The 20,552-nt window shown below is 51.4% G+C and overlaps 1 protein-coding gene across 2 annotated transcripts; it reads right to left on the bottom strand.

Annotated features, from left to right (window-relative positions):
* Positions 1 to 8,238: 8,238 nt before the first annotated feature.
* Positions 8,239 to 13,478, bottom strand: DMBX1 (diencephalon/mesencephalon homeobox 1). Of its 2 annotated transcripts, none has more exons than XM_033115479.1 (4): positions 13,316 to 13,478; positions 10,123 to 10,301; positions 9,496 to 9,844; positions 8,239 to 8,693 (listed from the first exon to the last, which is right to left on the bottom strand). In XM_033115479.1, the coding sequence occupies exons 1-4, from the start codon at positions 13,467 to 13,469 to the stop codon at positions 8,239 to 8,241; spliced, it is 1,137 nt and encodes a 378-aa protein (XP_032971370.1). In that variant the 5' UTR covers positions 13,470 to 13,478. The 2 variants fall into 2 exon arrangements, with proteins under 2 accessions (XP_032971370.1, XP_032971369.1); XM_033115478.1 differs by having other exon boundaries at positions 10,123 to 10,318; positions 13,318 to 13,469.
* Between the last annotated feature and the right edge of the window lie 7,074 nt (positions 13,479 to 20,552).

Raw genomic sequence — 20,552 nt, 5'->3', positions numbered from 1 at the left:
GCTCTTAGTAGTTCCCTGCACCCATCACACTCAGCTGCTTGGTGAAGGGTGGCCAGGGAAGGCTCAGCTGTAAAAGGCAGGGGAGGCATTTGGGCAGGTGGGAGAGGCCAAGGGCTTTCTGGAGACTCTGAGTTCCTGAAGCCACAGAAGGGCCAGTTGAGTTGAGGGAGATTGTGATGAAGGAGCGAGAGCAGCTACATAACTTGTAGAGTCCAGTGCAAAATGAAAACACAGGGCCTCTTGTTCAAAAATAAGGATTTCAAGAGCAGCCGGTTTGCTCAGTGGTTGGAGCGCAGTGCTCAGAACACCAAGGTCGCCGGTTCGATTCCCACGTGGGCCAGTGAGCTGTGCCCTCCACACCTAGACTGAAAGCAACGACTTGACTTGGCGCTGAGCTGCACCTTCCACAACTGGATTGAAAACAACGACTTGACATGGAGCAGATGGGTCATGGAAGAACACACTGTTCCCCAATATTCCCCAATAAGAATTTGAAAAAATAAAAAATAAGGATTTCAAGATGGAGACATCGGAACATTACAGGTCTTGAGCCCAGGGGCCTATGTGACTGCATAGGTCACATGCCCATGAAGGTGGCCCCATGGGAACAGTGTGTGAGGATGTATGTGTGGATCGGAGGACATGGGTGTTAAAGTGGCAGCTAGGACTGGGTCTGACTCGAATGTGGGTATTTGTACAGTGTCTTCAGCAGGCACGGGGCAGCAATCATGGAGTATGTCTGGTCACTGAGCCGGCAGTGTGGCTGGGGAAGCCTGTATGGAGAGGGGAATTGGTGCCACTATCTGAATGTTGGGGTGGGGGGGTCTCTGGAGTGTAAGTCAGGAAGAATGCACATCTGGAGGGTGGGGCGAGTGTGTGGGGCATCCAGGCGACAGACGACTGTGGGCTGTGTCTCAGGGCTTTATGGGGGGGTGTACATGAGTCGGACAGACAGACACACATCCTGGGATTGTGTGGTCTATATGCAGAAGTCAGCATGTCCTGTGTGTCTGCGAGAGCGGGTATGTGTGTGTGTGGCTGTGAATGGGGACGAGGGTATGCAAGTAACGGAGTGTGTGGGAGCATGTGTGCCTATCCCCACCCTGCTCCTTGCTGCTGGTCTGTGCTGCCTTCCCTGTTGTGAGATGTCCCCCAGACAGCCCCTGCCCAGCCCCCAGGCCTTGTGGAGCCAGGTCCCCTCTCAGAGACATTCCTGCCTGCCATAGGGTGGGCAGAGCCAGAGAGCTGCCTCTGAGGCTGCTGGGGTGATCCTGGGCCAGTGGTGTCAGGTTCCCGAGCCCCGGGCCCTCCCTCTGCAGCCTCTGAGGGCCTTTGTTGGAAGTTCAGACAAACTTGTCAGGGGGGTGGGCAGGAGGCCGCCTCCTAATCGGCTTTCCCAGAAAGAAGAGGAGAATGAGAGATTGGGGGAGGGGGGGACTCCCAGCCCAGGCAGCTCTGTGGGAAAGGGTGGGAGGGGTGGGCCTGGCTGTACCAGCCCTAAAGGTGTCCATCCACCAGGACCCTCTCAGCAGGTGCCCCTTCCCCAGTCACCCTAAGGAACCAGACCCCTAGACTGAAAGAACACCGGGCACATAGCCACTCAGCCCCTTGGTCTCATCCAGGCCCTTCTCCTCTAAATCTTACCTGAGCCTCCCAGAAAGCAGACTGGACGTGGTTAATGATTCCCAGGCAACAGGAACTGAGGACCTGCGAGGGGCAGTTATTGCCCACACTAAACAGCACATCAGGAGCGGCTTGTCCTAACTCCATAACAGACTCTTCTTTGCTTCGGAGTCAGTGTTTCCCTGAGGTTCCATCCTCAGCATCTCCCAGAGTGATCTCATTTAGTAACGTGGCTTCATGCGCCATGTCTCAGTTGACAGCCACCAAGGTTAAGAGCATGGATTCCGAGTTTAGCGGGATTCATACCTCGGGTTCAGACCCATTACAAGCTTGCCCATGTGGGGTCATGGGCAAGTTATTTAACTTCTCTGTAACTCAGTTTCCTCATCTGTAAAATGGGGATAATAGTACCTATCACATAGAATTGTGTGAGGATTCAGTGACTTGATATTTGTAAAGTGTCCGGCACAGAGAACGTGCTATGTAAGTATTTGTTAAATAAACTAAAGTCTAAGTCAGCAGTGCTGACCCAGTACATGCCAACATCTTCCCTTAAACAAACTGAAGACTCCTCAAATGCAGCAAACAAGACCAGCCTGAGCTTAGGCTCATTCCCTCACACTCATCCCAGCCCAAGGGTCCCCATCGAGCTTGTTGCCAAGCCAGAGATTCAAGATGGCCGTCGATCACTCCCATGCCTGCATCACCACAGTAATTCTGCCTCCTAAATCTCTCATCAAGTTGACCACTTCTCCCCATCCCGTCTTCCAATCCACATTGATGCCACCCTCCTCTTACCAGGACATGCCAGTGGTCTCCCTGCCTCCTCATGAACCACCATGGCTCAAAGACTGGGGGCGTTACTAAAATGCAAGTGTGATCACCCATCCCTACTGAGAATAACTTCCAGTGCCCCACCCCACCCACAGCCCTAGGGCTTGAGTCCAAGCTCCTGGCTTCCCTTTCCATCCTCAGGCCCTGACGCTACCCTCCACCACCTTAAAGCCACACCCCTCTGGGGCTCAGGGGCTCACCCAGGTGATGGTGCTATAGGGCTGTAAAAGATGTGCCTCTCCCAGCACACCCTTCTCTCTTGTCCTCCGAGCAAACCCTGGACCTATGGGACTCAGCTCAAAAGTCTCCCTCTCAAGGGGCCTTCCTGACCTCCCCAGGCTGAGCTAGAGATCCTCTTCTCCCATAATTCTCTATTTTTTGAACCCCAAATCACCCTGTGTCGTAACTATCTTGAGAGCAAGGACCATGCTTTCCTTGTTTCTATGTACCCAGCACCCAGCCCAGGGCCAGGCATACAGCAAGTGCTCAGTAAGTGCTGAGTGGATAAGTGATTGAAACTGCAGAGTTACCCGGCTCTCTCTATGCCAGGGAATGTGTGTACCATGGGGTGAAGTATGTGGTGGCTCAGGTCCTGGAGGGAGCAGTGGGAGATCTGGGGCAGACATTTGATCTGCCAGCTCCTCCTAGGGAGATAGGATTGCCAGGTGAAGGGGGGTGCTCCCTGCCCTAATCCTCAGCCCCACTGGGAAGAGAGGAATGCATCTCCTGGGGTTTGCCTGCTGCCCCTGGGAAGCCCAGCAGGCAGCTCCCTGCACATTATTTAGGCTGCTGGGGTTCTCCTAACAGGAAATCCCCAGAGGTGACACTCAGCGCCCCCAATCCCCTGTCTTGAGCTGGCGCCACCCCTTCTGGCTCAGAGGCCCTGTGCAGACGCTCTGGAACCCTAGGGAAGGGTGGTAAATGCTGAGCAGAGGAGATGCCTGTCATCGTTTTCTTGAAATGCAGAAGGGACTGAGATTTCACAGCAAGAACTTCTTAGTTGTGCACTTTTTCTGCAGTTATTGTCTATATATACACAAGTACAATCTCACAGCCTCCCTACCTTTGGCTTGTGCACGAGCACACACACACGAATGTAAGCAGACACTTATGAATTCATGGCACAGGTTCTCACATGTACATAGAGAAGTGTAGCCTATAATCACACACACACACACACACACACACACACACACACACACACACACACACACACACAGCTCACCCTGAGCTGGAGGGACCTTCATAAATCTCTAATCCATGCTGCCACCTATAGCAGAAATCTCTTCTTCATTCTCTGCTTCTTCATTCTCTGAGGACAAAGAGTTCACTCCCTCTAGAGGCCACCCATCCACTGGAGAACACCTCTGCCTTTAGATCCAGTTGTGCCTTCTTGTCATGCCCCTTTGGCCCTGGCTTACTTGCGTTTCTCACAGAATCCCTTGGCCTCTCTGTCTTACAGACCCACCCTCCAGGTTGCCCTTAATACCCCCAAGTGCCCCTGCCCCAGGCCACCCTGCCACATATGCTTGGGTCAGGTCCATGCAGAGAAGATAGGACCCTTCCCCACCGTGTCCCTCTGCTCCTGTGACCACTCCAGAGTGACACACTAGCAGCAGATGGTAAGAGCCATAGAGAGAGCTACCAGGCCGACACGGGAACGGCCAGTCCTGCGGCAGGCCTGCCTCCCTGCCCCATTGGTCACAGCGCTGGATAGGCAATGAGAAGACCTTGAGACACCCCCCGGCTCAGCCCATTGCAGGTATCTCTGGGAATGAACCTGGACCGAGGGCTGTGCTGCCAGAGTCTCTTTTATTAGCCAAGAAGGACAAAGTAGGTCACAACGTCACAGGAAGTCAGACAGACAGACTGATACAAGGGACAGAGTGTCATGCTGCACTACGAAGGGGGCAGGGCAGGGGAGGGGAGGATTTGAGTCTTGTTTTTTTCTTCAACTAACAGAATAAATAAATACGGTACACAGTGTTTTTGCCACAGGCTGGTACAACCTCTAAACACAAATGGTCACAAAACAGCTGGTTTGGAAAGCAGTCTGTACAACCCACCGGCCATGGCATCAGGGTGGGGGCCCAGGCCCCTGGACCATGCTCTGGAGAAGTGAGGAAGCAGGGAAATGGAGGAGGAGGTGAGGAATGAGGCTTTCCTGGAAGGGACAGTCAGAGCTCGAGCCTCAGGGTGACCCAGTAGATCTGGGAGAGGCCTCAGTTTCAGTCTCAGAGCAGTGGGCCGCCCCAAACCCATGTCTCTGATCCTGTAGGAGACGCTTGATACACTCTGTCTTGCTTTCTAGCTGCTTTCTAAGTCTTTGCAAAGTCTGGGCCCCTAAACTAAGGTGGGCATCCACCCAGGCACAGAGACCACACTTCCCTGCCTTCTCTGAGCTGATGGAATTGGGTCAATTGAATGAGGAAGCGTTGACAAAGATCTGAGGGAAGCTGGGCTGAGCCTGAGGTGGGCCTGGCTCTGGCCATGACAGAACATGACTCTGGGGTGCACTTGCCACTTGGAGGTCAGGGGAGGCTGCCTGGAGGAGGTGGTGATGTCTAGAACTGTTGGATGCCAAGGCCCAGTGACAGTCATTTGCATCCAAGGACAGGCAAAAAGCTTCAGTCCCGATGCTTGGTCCACATGAGATTTTGTTCAGTCCAGAAACAGACCTTCCTGAAGCTGATCCCAGAGGACAAACCAAAAATTTCTTCTAGAGTCTCTGTCACGCTCCTAGGCCCCTGCCTCCTCCTTCTCTGGTACTCCTGGGACTATTGAATTCACCTTCCAAATCCCAGATCCCAGATCCTGATTCAGCCGATCCCCTATTCAGAAACCCTCACCTGCCTGTCTTGGTGCTTGCCACATGGAGGTGAGGGCTTTAGCCTGGATCCAAGGCCCTGAGACCCACCTCTCATGCAGCCAGCTACCCCTTCCCTGCTGTCTACTTAGTCTCATTCCATTGCTTTGCTCAAACAGCTTTCCTGGTCCCAGTTCCCATCCCCCTCACTCGTCCCCCATCCAAAGCCTTTTCCATCTGCCCCAGCCCAGACAGACCCCCAAGGATGAGGGGCATCAACTACTCTGCAAACCAATCCTATCGAGACACCAGTACACACACCTCCTCTCCCCACTGGGAATTTCAAGCCTGAGGACTTTCAGATACAACTTCCCTAAGCAGAGGCTGGACAGGTCAGTGGTGAGCCACAGAGGGTTGGGGATCATGACCTGGAATCTGCGTAAGCCAGCCCCTTTGCCCTGCCCTGAACCCCTGAGGCATGGAGATGGGGTGACCACAAAGACTGGCATTAGAACTCAAGAAAAGCGGGATCAAATCCAGATTGTCTCGACTAGTAGGAACCCATTATACTTACTGGGAAACTGAAGCCCAGAGACTGTAGCTGTGTCCACAGAGGGGCTTGTGCGTGCAACACCCAATGCTCCACAGCAAGTCAACAATAATTTTCTAATTCATACATTATGCTTTTGAGAGTGTTTCGTGGCTGTTGTGAGTTTAACTAAAAACTTCTGAGTAGAGACATGCAGACCGTTAGAGCTAGACAGGATGGCACAGGCCATCTTAGCCAGATGGGGACACAGGCCCAGAGAGGCTACAGGCCCAGAGAGGCTACGGGCTAGCTCAAGGTCACACTGCTTTGAAAGGGAGTGTTCTGAGCTGAGTTCCCAGTCATAAACAGAAACACACCTTTCCGTGCCAGTAACTACCGTGTTTCCCCGAAAATAAGACCTACCCCGAAAATAAGCCCCAGTTAAGACCATCAGCCAGACGGACGCATTTAGTACGTTATGACGATGTTCCAGAAGAAGATGACATGACTATATTTGAATAACTGTAGATTGTTGTACATGAAAAAATAAGACATCCCCTGAAAATATGCCCTAATGCATCTTTTGGAGCAAAAATTAATATAAGACCCTGTGGGGACAGAGCCAAGAGTGCAGTTTCCAGGCTCTCGGCCTCATGTGGAAAGGTGCTGGCTCAGGTAGTAAATGGCCATCAACTGTGATTGGATGGCCATCAGCTGTGGCTAGTTGGCTGTCAGCTGTAACCAGTGAGCCATTGGCCACTAATATAACTGCCGTGGCTACGCTAGCAGCAAATGGGGGCTAGCAAGAAGATGGTGGCTGAGCTAACAAGAGCGGATTGCAGTTCGTACGGCGGATTGCAGCTAGCAAGTGAGGTTGGTTGGCAGAGACAAATGGACGGCGGGTTGTGGATCATGTGGTTCCTGCTTCCTGTGTCTCCAACCCAGCCGCCAGTGAGAATATAGTGGTGTGACTCCCCTATCTATGGCTCCGTGGGTGTTCCTTTTTGACCTTACCGTGTCCTGCGTTCTTATGTGGGGAGCGGGCCCAGAGACCCTGCATGCCACCCTGCATGACAGGCCCGGTCATATTTTTGGGGAAACACTGTAGCCGGTCGGAAGCCCTTATTACAACAATTAGCTCTGGGACAGAATGCCAACAGAAGCCTGAGACTACACACTACTGTGTGGTTTGCACTCACTGTGATCAGGAGCTAGAGTTCAACCTTCATTCCTGGCTCAGACACACCCCTGCAATAGACACTAACTGCTCAACCTGGAGGCCAGTTTTGGCAGAGGAGCACCACCTCTGAGAGCACCCCTCCCCCTGCTGCCTCCCTCCAACCAGGGAAGTCTCACCAAAGGGAGGTCTAGAGGCTTGTGGGCAGTCTGGATGAGCGTGGGCAGCAGGCTTCTGTCTTGGAGGTCTTACAGTCAGGGAGGCTGCCATTCTACTGCCTGCCCCAGCCTGACTCCTGCCTTCACTCCCCTCTTCCTCAATCTTAGGAATGAGGCCTCAAAGCTGAGAAAAGAGAGAAGAGAACGTGACTCACTACCCCTTCCAGATGTCAGGCCCAGGGGAGGGTAGGTGTGAGTGCCAGGGCCACCTCCTGCCTGCAGCTCTAGTGGTTACAGGGTCTCCAGCTAGAGCTGATCTCCTCTACTGGGGATGGAAAGGAACAGCTGCCTAGAGAGCGTGCCAGTACGGGGAGGAGACAGGCAGGCGGGGAAGAAGCAAAAGGAGAGGAACAGGAAGAAGCAACATTACTAAAGCCACAGCTTCAAACAAAACACAGCTTGGGAATTGATGACACCAACACAGCCAGCACCAAAGAAAGAAAACAGGGAAGGGTACAAGAGCCACGGGAAACAGATCCAGAGTGGGGAAGACAGAGGCTGGGGGGAGAGGCTGTAGGGAACAGGACAGAGGCAGGGCGAGGAGGTCAGGGAAGGAGACAGAGAGAGAGAAGGGAAAGCCAGAGTGAGATGTGGGAGCTGTAGGTGGAGGCAAGGGTGACAGCGGAGTGGGCAGGGTGCCTGGGGCAGGCAGGTGCCTGAAAATATAGCTTTATATATTTATATTTATATCTCACATTCCACACATCGATAAACTATGGGGCAGAAGGGATAGGAGGGAGGGAAGAGAGGAGGAGACAGTGAGGTGGGAATCTAGCCAGTGAGAGCCTCTCACTCCCCTGGAAAAGCTGGGGGCACCCCAGCCTCTCACCTCCTCCCGTTAGCCTCCATGGGATCCAAGCAGGGCCATGCAGAGGGTGTGCAGGTGCGGGCTTCACCTAGAGCTAGGGCTCTGGGGGACGGGGACAGGGAGCGGGATTCCAGGCCCCAGGATCACTGGGCTCACTGAGTTAGCTCCGTGAGAGCCTTCTGGGATAACCATGGGGCTGGGAGAGGGGCAGCCCAGACCCCTGGCTGGGTTAGAGGCCAGCAGTCAGTTGGGCAGCGTATCGAGTCCCAGGGAGGCCGCGTGCTGCTTGGCCCGAAGCCGCAGGTTCTCGATGCTCGTGGTTTTACTGTTCAGGGCAGCAGAGGCAGGTGCCAGGCCTGCCGGGGGTGCAGGCAGCAGTGGGGACCCCCATACGCCCTGGTGGGCAGCCGCAGCTGCTGACAAGGACTGGTAGTAAGACTGGCAGTGCAGTGAGCCCAGTGGGGCCATGTTGACACCTAGGTAGGGCACTGCGGCGGCAGCAGCCGCCGCAGCAGCAGGGGCTGGACCCCCCACTTCGAAGGAGGAGTAGTGTACCAGGTTGTTGGTGGCCGCCATGTGCTGGCGGAATTGTTCCTGCAGACGGAAGAGGCTCAGCGGGGATGAGGAATAGGAGTGAGAGGGGCCCAGGAGGCTGCCCCCCGGGGCTGCAGGAGCAAGGGCCAGGCTGCCTGGAGAATCTGCAAGCAGAGAACCAAGAACTCAGGACAAGGGCATTGGTCTGCCAGGAGGGGCTCCCTCAGCCTTCCCACCCCCCATCCCCCCAACCCTCTCCTGGTGCCTCAGACAAGACAGGCTTTGGCTAAACCCCTATCTACCTATGTCAGCCAGGGCTGAAGCATCCCTCAGAATCCTGGAAGGGAGGGACTCAGGCTTCCTAAGAGAGCCCCAGGGACCCTGCCAAAGCCTGTGTCTGACTTCGTGGGGACACTGCTTTTCAACGGTTGTCACCTCCCCTCCCCCTCCCCTCTCCGTAGCTTCCATCCCCCTCTAGCTCTCAGTTCACAGCCCCGTCCCTCTCTGCCAGGGCTCAGAGTTTGTGTCTGAGATACCCCTCATGCCAGAGCTCTGTTCCTTCAAAAACATGGCTCCTGCTGCATGTGGGGATCTCTGGTACCAATGTGGCATTCACCCAATATGCACAGGTACGTCTGCACTGGTTATTAAAATACAAGAACATTTCCATAATGAGTGATAAACAGCTTTTGCCCTGAGCTCCCCAAGTACTCCTCCCTTGTCACCCAACCCTTCCCCCAGAATCCCCAAGACCTTCCCAGGATTCAGCCACTAAAGAGTGACCACCTGGCACAGGCCTGCCATGGCCGAGTCCTTTCTAATGGGTCATGCCCCAGCGGCACGTGTTATACAGGCTGACTCTACCCCCGCTTACCCACCTCACATACCCAGGCCCCTGTCCAGCTGGACTGGCTATTCTCCCTGGGGTGAGCCCCCTGCCCACCTGCAGAAACTGCCCAGCCTCACCTGCCTTGGGGCTGCCCCTCTTGCAGCCCAGACCCTTGCTCTCAGCCCCAGGGCTCTTCTCAGTTTTGGGATCCTCGGCCCCTGCCCTGGGGTCCTCCTCCCGGTCTGGCTGGTCCTCAGGGGCTGACTCACTGGCCGACTGTTCCGATAGGCTCAGGTGCATCTCAGTAGGGGGGTCGCCACTGGGCAGGCTGGGGGGCTGGTCAGTCTCCAGCTGGCTGTCTGGGGTTGGGGCCTCAGTCTTGCCTTCCCCGTGGGAGCCCTCAGCCTCCTTCTGCTTCTGGAGCTGCTCTTTCTGCAGGCTGCGCTGCTTCTTCCGGAATTTGGCCCTGCGGTTCTTGAACCACACCTGGGGACAGGTTGAGGAGCAGTAGGAAGAGGAAGGAAAGAAGTGGAGCTGGGTGTCCTGGGAGGGGATGTGCAATGTAACACTGCCCCTGCCCCTCCAGGAAATACACACCCTCAATCCTTTCCAAAACTCCCCTCCTGTCACTGAAGGTGTTCATAGAGATAGACAGCAGTTACACTTTGGCACTGAGGGCTGAACTGCTGGCTTCTAGACAGTGGGAAGCCAGACTGATAGGCTGGTGCTTATCCACAAAGTCTAGTTAGAGGAGCGAGTCCTACCTGCACCCGAGCCTCAGGCAGGTTGGTGCACATGGCCAGCCTCTCACGCATCACCACATCCGGGTAGTGAGTCTTCTGGAAGGTCTTTTCCAAGGCCTCGAGCTGCTGAGCAGTGAACGCTGTGCGGCTGCGACGCTGTTTGCGGTGCTGGGAGCCATAACGGGCCTCCAAGATGATGTCTTGAAATGTACAGCCGTTGGAGGGCAAGGAAAGGGGGCCCATTTAATTATGGGAAATGGGTTTTGAATCTTACCCTCCTCTGACCCACTTCAGATACCCATGCTCTTGCCAGAGCTGGACCCTGGTCGTTTCCCCTTAGAAATCACCCATCCCCTCTCCACAGGGTGGGGTTTTCAAGACTGTGCCACCCCATCACCCACTATCAGAACCACAGATAACTCATCTCCATAAACGACTGTCAGGAATGTGATCGAGAGGGGTCTTCCTTATTTGGTTTAGGGAGGAGGTGGACCGGTGGATGGGCAATGCCCTGAGATCCTTAAAGTCCTAGGATACTCTGGGTATAATATTCTGAGACTACATAATGTTAACAATCTGTAAATCCATGTCACAAATGTTCTAATGTCTTACGGCCCTTAGATTCTGAATACCAATAGAATACTGGCCCCTGGCCATGAGAGGCCAGGCTGTGAGCTGGGATGTATTTACAGGGTCTAGTTGGGAGAGGTCTGCTAGGTAGACAGAATTCCCTGGCACTTGACTCTATGTCCTCTTGGCATGAACCGCATCATTCGACGGGCCTATGATGGCAGGACCTGAGGCTCCTACTCTTATGTCTCAACAGAAAGCCTGGCCTCTGGCAGGGCCCTGAGAGCACAGGAAAGGCTTGTTGCGTCCAGTCTTGACCCTTCTGGCTGCTTCCTCAAGGAGGGAAGGACAGAGACCAGGTTCTAACCACTGCAGGCTTGGAGGGGAGACAGGGCTGGTGGACCATTGATTCCATAGTCTAGCCCACATGCTGGTAACATGAAAATCACCCAGAATAGATGTCCGCCTAGGGTTGGTGTCTAGTCTCCAGCCCTTCTGCTTCACTAGTCCCTGGAGGATGCACAGTAACCTCACTCCGCCTGCTTCCTACCACCTGTAAGTGGATCCTGGACTGCCTATGCTGAAGGGAACCCAAGCTGTGTCAGCCCCTGCACAGGCTGCTAGAGTCCTTCCCCTGCACTCCAGGCACTAGAGAGTCATCCTCAACCCTCTGGATGAAGAAGGAGGCAACTGGGTGTCCAGGAAGCCTCAGATTTTGGGCTGCTCCTTTTTCAGCTTAAAGAGGGAGCCCTGAACCCTTCACAAACTGGTGCTAATCCCAGCTCCGACTGAGCTCCATGCTCATGCTGGTCACCCTGAGACAGGGGAGGGAGCAGGAACCTCCCTCAGTCAGCCAAACCCTGGTTGGGGGAGCAATAGCTCAGCATCCTGTTGCTGACTCCAGGGCCTACAAGGGGTGGGTGGTCGCAGCCTGAGAGGCCAGGCTGTCTGTACCATCAGCAAAACCTTCTGCTGGAAGGTGAGGTCTCCATACAAATGGCCATCTTGAGCTCATGTCCTGCTTAAGAATTAGAGAATTGGGGCGGGGGGAACAGGACACAGTGCTGAATGAACACTCCAGTTCCACCGGCCTCACCAGCGGAGGTGAGCCTCCATCTCTGACTCCTCCTTTCTGGGTCTTGGAACACAGTCAGGAGCTAATGTCACCACCAGGTTGGGCACCGGGAATTCACTCCAAAAAAGAAAAGGAGCCATAGCCGGGGCAGGGCTATACCCACATTCCCACACTGGAGACTAATGTCCCCATGTCGATCTGCAGAAGGTGACCACGGGCTCAGTTTTATTCATTGAGCCCTGCCCTAGGCCTGGCAGTGTCTAACGGAGTGGGAGTGCCGACCCCACCTTCCCTTCCAAGCCAGAACAGCTCCCCAGGCAGGTCCTCATATCCAATCCCAGCTCTGTGCCTATGCTCATGCTCATCTCCCGTCCTTGCCTTTTGAAGGCCTAGCTCCTGCTCCATGGCCTCCAGGAAGCCCTCCCTGACTACACCAGTTGATCATGCTGCTCTGAGCTGCCCCACCATATGATCCTAGTTACATTCCTCTTGCTGTGCCCTCTCATGGTCTATGGGCACCTGATCTCTTTGGGGATCCATGAGGACCTCATGGCACAGGGCTGGCTCCACATGGAGTCACCAGCTGTTCAATATTTGGCCTAGGACAGGATGGGGTGGGTGGTATCACCTCCCAGGGAATCACACTCCTCACTTATGCCCTCAAATCCTCCCCATGCCCACTGCGAGCTGTCAGGGTAGGGCAACAATCAGTTAAACCAGGAGTCGAGAGGCCAGGCTGCAGCTCCCTCATGGGCACTTATCTTGGGAGGTGAGTAATAAAGACCTCTGAGCACCTACCAGTCTGCTGAATACTTTGCATATGTTATCTCAAATAACTTCCCAACCATCCTATGGATGATCACTACCACTGTTCCCTGATATTATGAAGGGGGAAACTGAGGCTCAGAGAAGAGAGGTGGGTGGGCAGAGAAATGGCTGCAAGTCTGTGACAGCCTTAATGTCATATCCCAACCCTGGCCCCAACCCAGCCTAGATTTAAGCACTCGAAGCCTCAGTTTCCTTGTCCATAAAATGGAGATAATAACCTCTCCTTAATAGGGTTGAATGGTTTGATGCAGATAGAGAGAGAGAGAGAGGGAGAGGGAGAGAGCCTCACACAGTGCCTGGCACACCATCAGTGTTTGAAACGTGAAAGCCCTCATTATTTCTACGACTCCTTGTGCCTGAAATATCCTCCCCTGGGCATTCCAGCTATAAAATTCTAGGCTAGTCCCTTATGATCCTACCTCAGTCCCCTTATCTGTGAGATAGGCTAACGAATCCCTCCCGCACAGGGTTGCTAAGGGAATTTTGAAAGCATAGGGCAGCTCTAGCGCCCAGCACAGTGCTGGCAACAAGGGGTGCTCTGGATAGTCATGCCTAGATTTTGAATTGACATCTCTCTGTGATGCTAAGTGACCTGGGTCTTCATGAAAGAACCTCCCAGAGGAAACTTTCCAGTGCTCCCTTCCTCCTATCTTTGTCTTCCAGAGCTTCCTCCCCCAGACCTCTCCATCACCCCCAACCTTTGTAGTCCCGTCCCCAAGGTCCTGTCCCCACAGCCCTTACCTGCCAGGCGCTCAGCCAGCGTAAGTGCATGCACTGATGGCCGATAGTCGGGAGCGTGCTGGGCCTGCTGGGCCGCCTGCTGGTGTAGATTGTACATGGCACTGAGCGAGTTCATGGCATGCAGCGAGTAGCCATTCACCCCGTAGTGCTGCATCTCGGTGTGCGCCTGCAGACAGGGAAGAGGGAGAGGCCACATGAGGCAGGGTACCACACAGTACCCTGGAGGAGATGCTACCTCCAGCACAGACCCTGATGCCCCCCTCACGCCCCAGAACTTCTGCTCCCGCAATGGAAAGTGTCCTGTCTTGCCGATGACTTAAGAGTGTGAGGGCTTCTGCATTTACTTCTTTATTCACCTTCTCATTCGTTGATTTGCTCAGCAAGGCTTATGTAGGGTTTAAGCTCTGGGCTCTAGAGTCAGACTGCTTGGGCTGGAATCTCAACACTGCCACTTAGGAGCTTTGTGGTTTTGGGCAAGTCATTTAATTTCTCTGACCCTCAGTTTCTCCATCTGCAAAATGGGCTTATAATAGTACTGATCTAATGGGGTTATTGCAAGGATTAAGAGAGGCATTTACAATACAGCCTGGTACACAGTATGTGCTCAAATTGTGTCACTTTTGTGATTTATCGATCCATTTGCTGCTCTACCCAGTCATCTCTTCTTTTAGTCACCCAGGCATTTACTCATTTGTACATTCATTGATTCACTCACACACTTATTATTTATTGAACAAACATCTATTGAGGTTCACATAGGGCCAAATCCAGAGCTGGACTGAGGACATTGAGACATTCACTCTGATGAAATTGTGGATTAAAACCCTAATGTGCTACACAGACATAAGAACACTATTGGTATGACTGTTACGCATTCACTACCATGACCTCCCTCTATTCTACTTGTACCATATTCCCAAGAAGTAAGCCAGCCAAGAGCCATGAACCCCAATTACAGATGAGTCTACTGAGGCTTAGAGAAAGTACAGTGACATGTCAAGACCACACAGCCAATTCAGGGCCTGCCCCACCCCACATTTCTTCAGCCTGATTCTCTGGTGGCCAAGTCATTAGAGAACACGTTCGTCCTACTGAGATGGCTCAGATCAGCACAAGGCTGCTGAGATCCATCAGCCCCAAGTCTCCTCCGTACTCTCACAGTCATCGTCTAAGCACCCACCCTGTGTCGACCTGAAATGTCATTTTTGGAAGATGGTCCAGTGTCTGCAGGCTCCCAAAGACACACAGGTGTGTCTTGTTTGCTGGGTGTTGGGGGGAGGGGAGATTGGGGCAACGGCAGGTCCATTTGATAAAAGAAAGAATGTGCCAGGTTTCCCCACCCTCACTGAAATAGACAAAGGCTACACAGAACCAAACATCCACAGCACATGACACACACACTCAGACACAAATACACACATTTCATGCACAAACATACATACAGGGATATTCTTGGCAAGGCATTCACAGAAGCAGTCATAATCACACACTAACTCAGCAATAGTCACAAATTCAATGTCATTATTCCCACAGTTCCACACACAGACATTCTTGCAGATATCTATCCATGTAGCAGATATATCTACACACAAATATTACAATCACACACATTCACATATTACACAAATTCAACAGATATTTATTAAGCACTCACCTACTAAGTACCAAAGTCCCTGCCTTGTTGAAATTTACATTCCAAGGGAGGAGGGCTATATAACAACAAATAAATATATGTAATAATGTTGGGCAGGAATAAGTGTTCTGAAGAAAAATAAGGCAGAGGAGAATAACAAGAGGAAATGGCGAGATTATTTTAGAACATGTGGTCAGGAAAGAGCTCTCTGATATTTGAAGTAAGTCATGCGAAGCTCTAGGGAAAAGGCTTTCCAGGCAGTAGGAACAGCAAGGACAATGGCATGAGGCATGAAAAGGCTTGGTATGTGTGTGGAACACCAAGAAAACCAGGGGAGCTGGAGCACAGAGAGGCAGGGAACGAGTGGAGGAAGAGGAGGAGGCCAGATCCCAGAGGGCTCCTGGTCCATTGTAAGGAGTTTGAATTTTATCCTGAGTGTGATGGAATCTCCTGGAGGGTCTTGAATAGGGAGTAACATGATACGATTTATTGTTCAAATCTCACTTTGGCAGCTGTATGGAGAACAGACTGCAGAGGGACAAGAAGAAAAGCACAGAGGCCAGGCCATTACAGAAGTTAAAGCGAGCCACTGAGGTACCTGTGGAAGAGGCCTGCTGGTCTGCCGGGGTGGAGGTGATGAGAAGTGGTCAAACTCAGGACATACTTTGAAGGCAGAATCATCATGATGGCTGGTAGCTTAGTTATAAAATGTGAAGCAAAGAGGGCAAAAAAGGATGACTCGAGCTTTTGGCCTGAGCAACTAAGTGAAGACGGGTCATTTCCTGAATCAGGAGCCCTGAGAAAGTAGAGGGTATGGGAGGGGGGACCGGAAATTAAAGTTTTGGGGGACACGGTAAGTGTGAAATATGGATCCAACTTCTAATACAGATCCAATGTTGAACTGGCAATTGGATACACGAGTTGGGAGCTGAGGGCTGGATTTACAGATTTCTGTGTTAACACTCACACATAACACCCACCAACACATTTACTTACAGAAGCCCACTCTATGCACCATAAATATGATCCCAAAGGCAGAGATCTAAGAGAAAAGAATGATGGACATGGTGACATAATATGATTAAACATTGTATAATAGAATATGTCATAAACAAGAAACCTAGAAAAATATTTACCATATAAACGACATAGCAAAATTGATAAAAATTTTAGCGCAAATAAAAATAAAACAGAATATCCCTAATATATAAAGAGCTCTCATAGAGAAACAAAAAGATGGTCCCCTTAATAAAAGATGGCCAAATAAATGAAGAGACAGCTTATGAAGGAAGAAACACAAATAGCTATATGACATATGACAAGAAAAGCTCAGCCTGATTTGTAACCAAAGAAATAAAAATAGAAACCAATTTTTCACCAATCAGATTAGCAAATATGAAGAAAAATTGTTACCCAGGGTTATTTAGGGGAGTGGGAAATGGTCCTTCTACCTTGCAGACAAAAAAGCTTTTTAGACCCTGCATCAAAAGCCTTTAGAGAGCATCATTTGACTCAACAAATCCATTTCCAGAAATTTATCCTTCAAGTATGCAGAGATATGTGTATAGGAATATTTATCATGGCTCTGCTTATAATGGCAAACAATTGGAAACCTCACTGTCCATTGAGAGAGGATTAGTTCAGCAGATGAGAGGACAGTCGTGCCAGAAATGGAATACGTTGCCACAGTTTAAAACAATGATGTGTATCTGTATGTGCTGATGCTGACAATATATTGTTGAGTGGAAGAAATAGGTAACCATATGCATGATGTGATTCCATTTTTGTAATATATCTATAAAAATGCATAGGGGAAAAGTCTGGAAGGTTATACCCTGAAATGTTAACAGAGGTTATCTCCAGGAAAAAGCAGATGGGATTACAGGTGATTTTCACATTTATATTCTTTTTTTCTTTCCTTTTTTGAGGGTGGGGGTGGGGAGGGTTATCCATGTGTTCCAATGGAGCCAGGCTCCAAAATGCGTCACAAGCTCCAGGTGAGAAAGAGGGAACAGAGTTTAGAAGTAATATGACCCATCCCATCCCTCCACCCCTACTGGGCTGGAATGCCCTCCCCCACAAAACTCCGGCTTTGTTGCTTTAAAACTCGCTGCTGTTAATGTGGTGACATTTTAATTGACTTAATTATTGCTGATCCCACAGTTTTTGACACACAACCAGTCTTTATTAACCGAAGCCAGGAGAGGTACCTCTCTCAGCCCCACTACTCCCCCAGCTCACTGGCCCTCTGAAGGTCTCTAAGACCTCCCCAGTCGGGCATCTGCCCATCCCTCCAGCCTGATTCTCTCCCCCTCCCCAGCACCCAGCAATACCAGATTACCTGCCACTCCCTCTTGTCACCTCCATGCTATTGCTCCTGCTGGGCCTTCCACCCGAAACACCATTCCCTGCCCTCCCCCTTCACCTGACCATTCCTCTCCATCAAGGCCTAGTTCAACTGATACCCCCTGGGAAATGGGGTCTTCCCCACCTCGTCCCTAAGAAGGCATATCTCCCCTCTCTAAGCTCCAGATAGCTGCGCTCAGGTCACAGAAATGATGGTGACAACAATAGCTACCATTTACTGAACACGCTCTCTATGTGTTCACCACACAAGGCACCTTCCATGGATTTTCTTAATTCTAGTACCTGAGTACATTTCTTTGTCCCCTGATAGACTGAGCTCCTTGAGGGCAGAAAGTGTATCTCATGCATTCTGTACTCCCCAACCCAGCCCAAATCACAGGGTCTGGCACAGAGGCAGGCTCAAGAGATGAGGATCAGATGAATTCATTAATAACAGCTATTTATTAAATGCCTCGGATATATCAGACATCTCCATCATTCCTCCCAATGCCCCAGGAGGTAGGGACTGTTATTATCCCCATCTTACAGATGCAGAAATAGAAGGTGAGAAAGCTTGAATAATTTGTAAAAGGCCACGCCTGCTAGCTAGGAAGTGGTGGAACAGGTTTCCACAGGTGAGGTTCTTCCCACTAGCTAGTATTTCCTAACCGCAGTCACCCAGGCTTTTACTCCAACATGTTCCATTCCCTGACATCTAGCATCTCTGATTTGACCCAAGGCAACAGGACAACAATAAAGAACAAGTACATTTCCCTTGGTGAGTGTGCTCATGTGTGCACATGTGTCTGCATATGTGCATGTGTGTTGCGAGATGAGGCTGTGTGTGAGCCCAAATCTTCCCAGCTGAGCTCTTCTCTCCCCAGCCTCACACTCCTCTTCCTCACTCCAGGGGGACCTCAGAGGCCCAGGTCTCCTCTGAGGCCATAGAGGGACCCTTGTGTGTGGATGATGCTTATCATCTGAGCTGCGCATATGTGGTACCACACAGTCACCTGTCTGCAGTTCGTCTCACTGTTCATGTGGGGCCAGGCCTGTACTCAGCCTGACTGCAGTGGACCATGTAACAATGTGTGCGTCTGTGTTTATGTAGGTATCTAGTTATTTATATCTCTGTGGGTGTGCATGTCTGTGGGCTTATGTGTGTGACCAGAGCAACGTACACTAAATGTTACCCTCTGAAGTCATCTGACCCTGAACAAGGTCTGACAGAGAACAAGAGCAAAACACAAAGAGAAAGAAAGAAGAAAAGCAAGCAGATGGCGTTGATGCAGCGATGTAGAAAGACCGATCAACACAGAGAAAATAAATAGATTTGTCTTTTCCATATTTTGTTTCTGCAACACCTAGCACAGAGCCTGGTACACAGACAGTGCTTAGTAAATAATAAATGTTGAATGGATAATAAAGAAGCACAGGCTAAGACATAGTGAGAGAGGCAGGTCCCCTACAGACCAGTATGGTCCTCAAGGTGGAATGGACACTCAGAGCCCCAGTCCCACAACTTCCTCCATCCGCAGGACTATAAGCCTGAGTTTAGGGGGAACCCTGCCCAGGGGGTCCTTTTCCAGAAATAGGGGTAGTCCAGACCTGCCCCTGGGGTCCTCAGCCAGGCCCTGCAGTTGGAACCCTACCCACATCCAGTTCTGAGTGCTGTTGGTCCTACAGGGAAGCCAAGAGCCACCCAGGCTGTAGTCCTACAGGGCCTGCGGGAGCCTCTAAACAGGGCCCTGCACTCCTGGCCTCAGGCCGGGCCCTGCGTGGGCTCAGCCCACTGCACACTCCAAACAGAATCAATTATATATTTAAAAGGTGCCGCCCCGCAATTCCTGGCGAGCCAGGAGAGCCATCCATCATGGTGCGGCCGCGTTTCACAAGCTGTCGAATTGTGCTTACATTGGTTAAAAGAATCTTTATATTTCATTAAGCAAGCAGATCGGCGGATCTCCCGCCACAGGCGCCATATAGATGGCTTTAATTTTCCAAATCTGCAAATGCATCCGTTATGTCCCCGCGTCGCTGCTGGCTGCGGCCTAATGCCCAGCCAATCGAAGAATCAAGCAGAATTTTATTAGGGAGCATTTTTTATAAATTAACAGCAGCACTGCTAGGAAACCACACGCAAAGCGTCTTTGATTAAAAGGAAAGTGGACCCTTCCTTTGGTCACACCCAGGCTCAGCCTTCCCACAGGCCTACCCCGTTTCTCTTTACCTCTTCCTCTCCTTTTCTGAACTTTTAATTCTCCTCAGTTTCTTCTCATTCCCACGCACAGTGGGGGAACAACTTTGTTTAAAGGAAAGGGAAAAAGCAGGAGGAAGAAGAACCAACATTCTCAGAGTGACTTGCCTCCTCTGTTCCAAGCGTGGTCAGACACATTATCTTATTAACAATGACAACTGTCTTTTACCGAATATTTACCACAAGCCAAGCCTTCTTCTACTCACTCAACATAACCCTACCAGGTAGGAATTATTATCCCCATTACATGAATGCGAAAACTGACTCGGAGGTAAAGTCATCTGCGCAACGTCTCACCATGAGTAGATGGTAGAGGCAGGACTCCGGGTCTCTGAGTATCTACTTGAAATTTATTTCCAGAATGTGGCCAAGAGATAGGCCCTGGTGAGGACTAGCCCTGGGAGGGATTGAAAGGTAGACTGTTGCCATGGACTTCCTTCCCTGAGAAATGCTGCTGCACCTTCAGCCCTGGACGTTCCCCAGTGACCCTCTGGGAAGAGGCCCCAGCAGCTGTCCCTCCTGCCTAGCAGTGTGGAGACCAAAATGACTTTTGTTCAGCAGACAGAAGAACACGAATACATGAACCCAGGAGCACCAGGCCAGAGCACCTGCCCCAACCCCAGGCTGCTATGTGACCTTGGCTAGGGTCCTACCATTTCTGGCTTCTTCTGCTATGACACTGACCCTGTCATGAGAAGGGTGTTACCCAGAGCTAGCCAGCCCATTGAAGAGGGCTGAGGAGGAACGATTCCTTCGTGGGTGCATGTGTGCGTGTGCGTGTGTGTTAGCTAAACAAGATGACCTAGAATTCTTCCAGCTCTGAGTTAGTGGGCCCAAGATTTTAAGGGAAACCTGTGCCTGGCACATGCTAGATACTCAACTATAGTAACTTCATTAATTTCTTGTCCCAACTCTGTGGGAGGCAATATTATTATCTCCCTTTTACAGATGAGGAATTGAGTCTCAAGGAAAATGGGTGACCCTTGGCTGTTTGGGAATAG

The sequence above is a fragment of the Rhinolophus ferrumequinum genome, chromosome 9, assembly GCF_004115265.2.
Source record: "Rhinolophus ferrumequinum isolate MPI-CBG mRhiFer1 chromosome 9, mRhiFer1_v1.p, whole genome shotgun sequence".
Lineage (NCBI taxonomy): Eukaryota > Metazoa > Chordata > Mammalia > Chiroptera > Rhinolophidae > Rhinolophus > Rhinolophus ferrumequinum.
The sequence above is the reverse complement of the archived record's forward strand: the minus strand, read 5'-3'. Positions and strand labels throughout refer to the sequence as shown.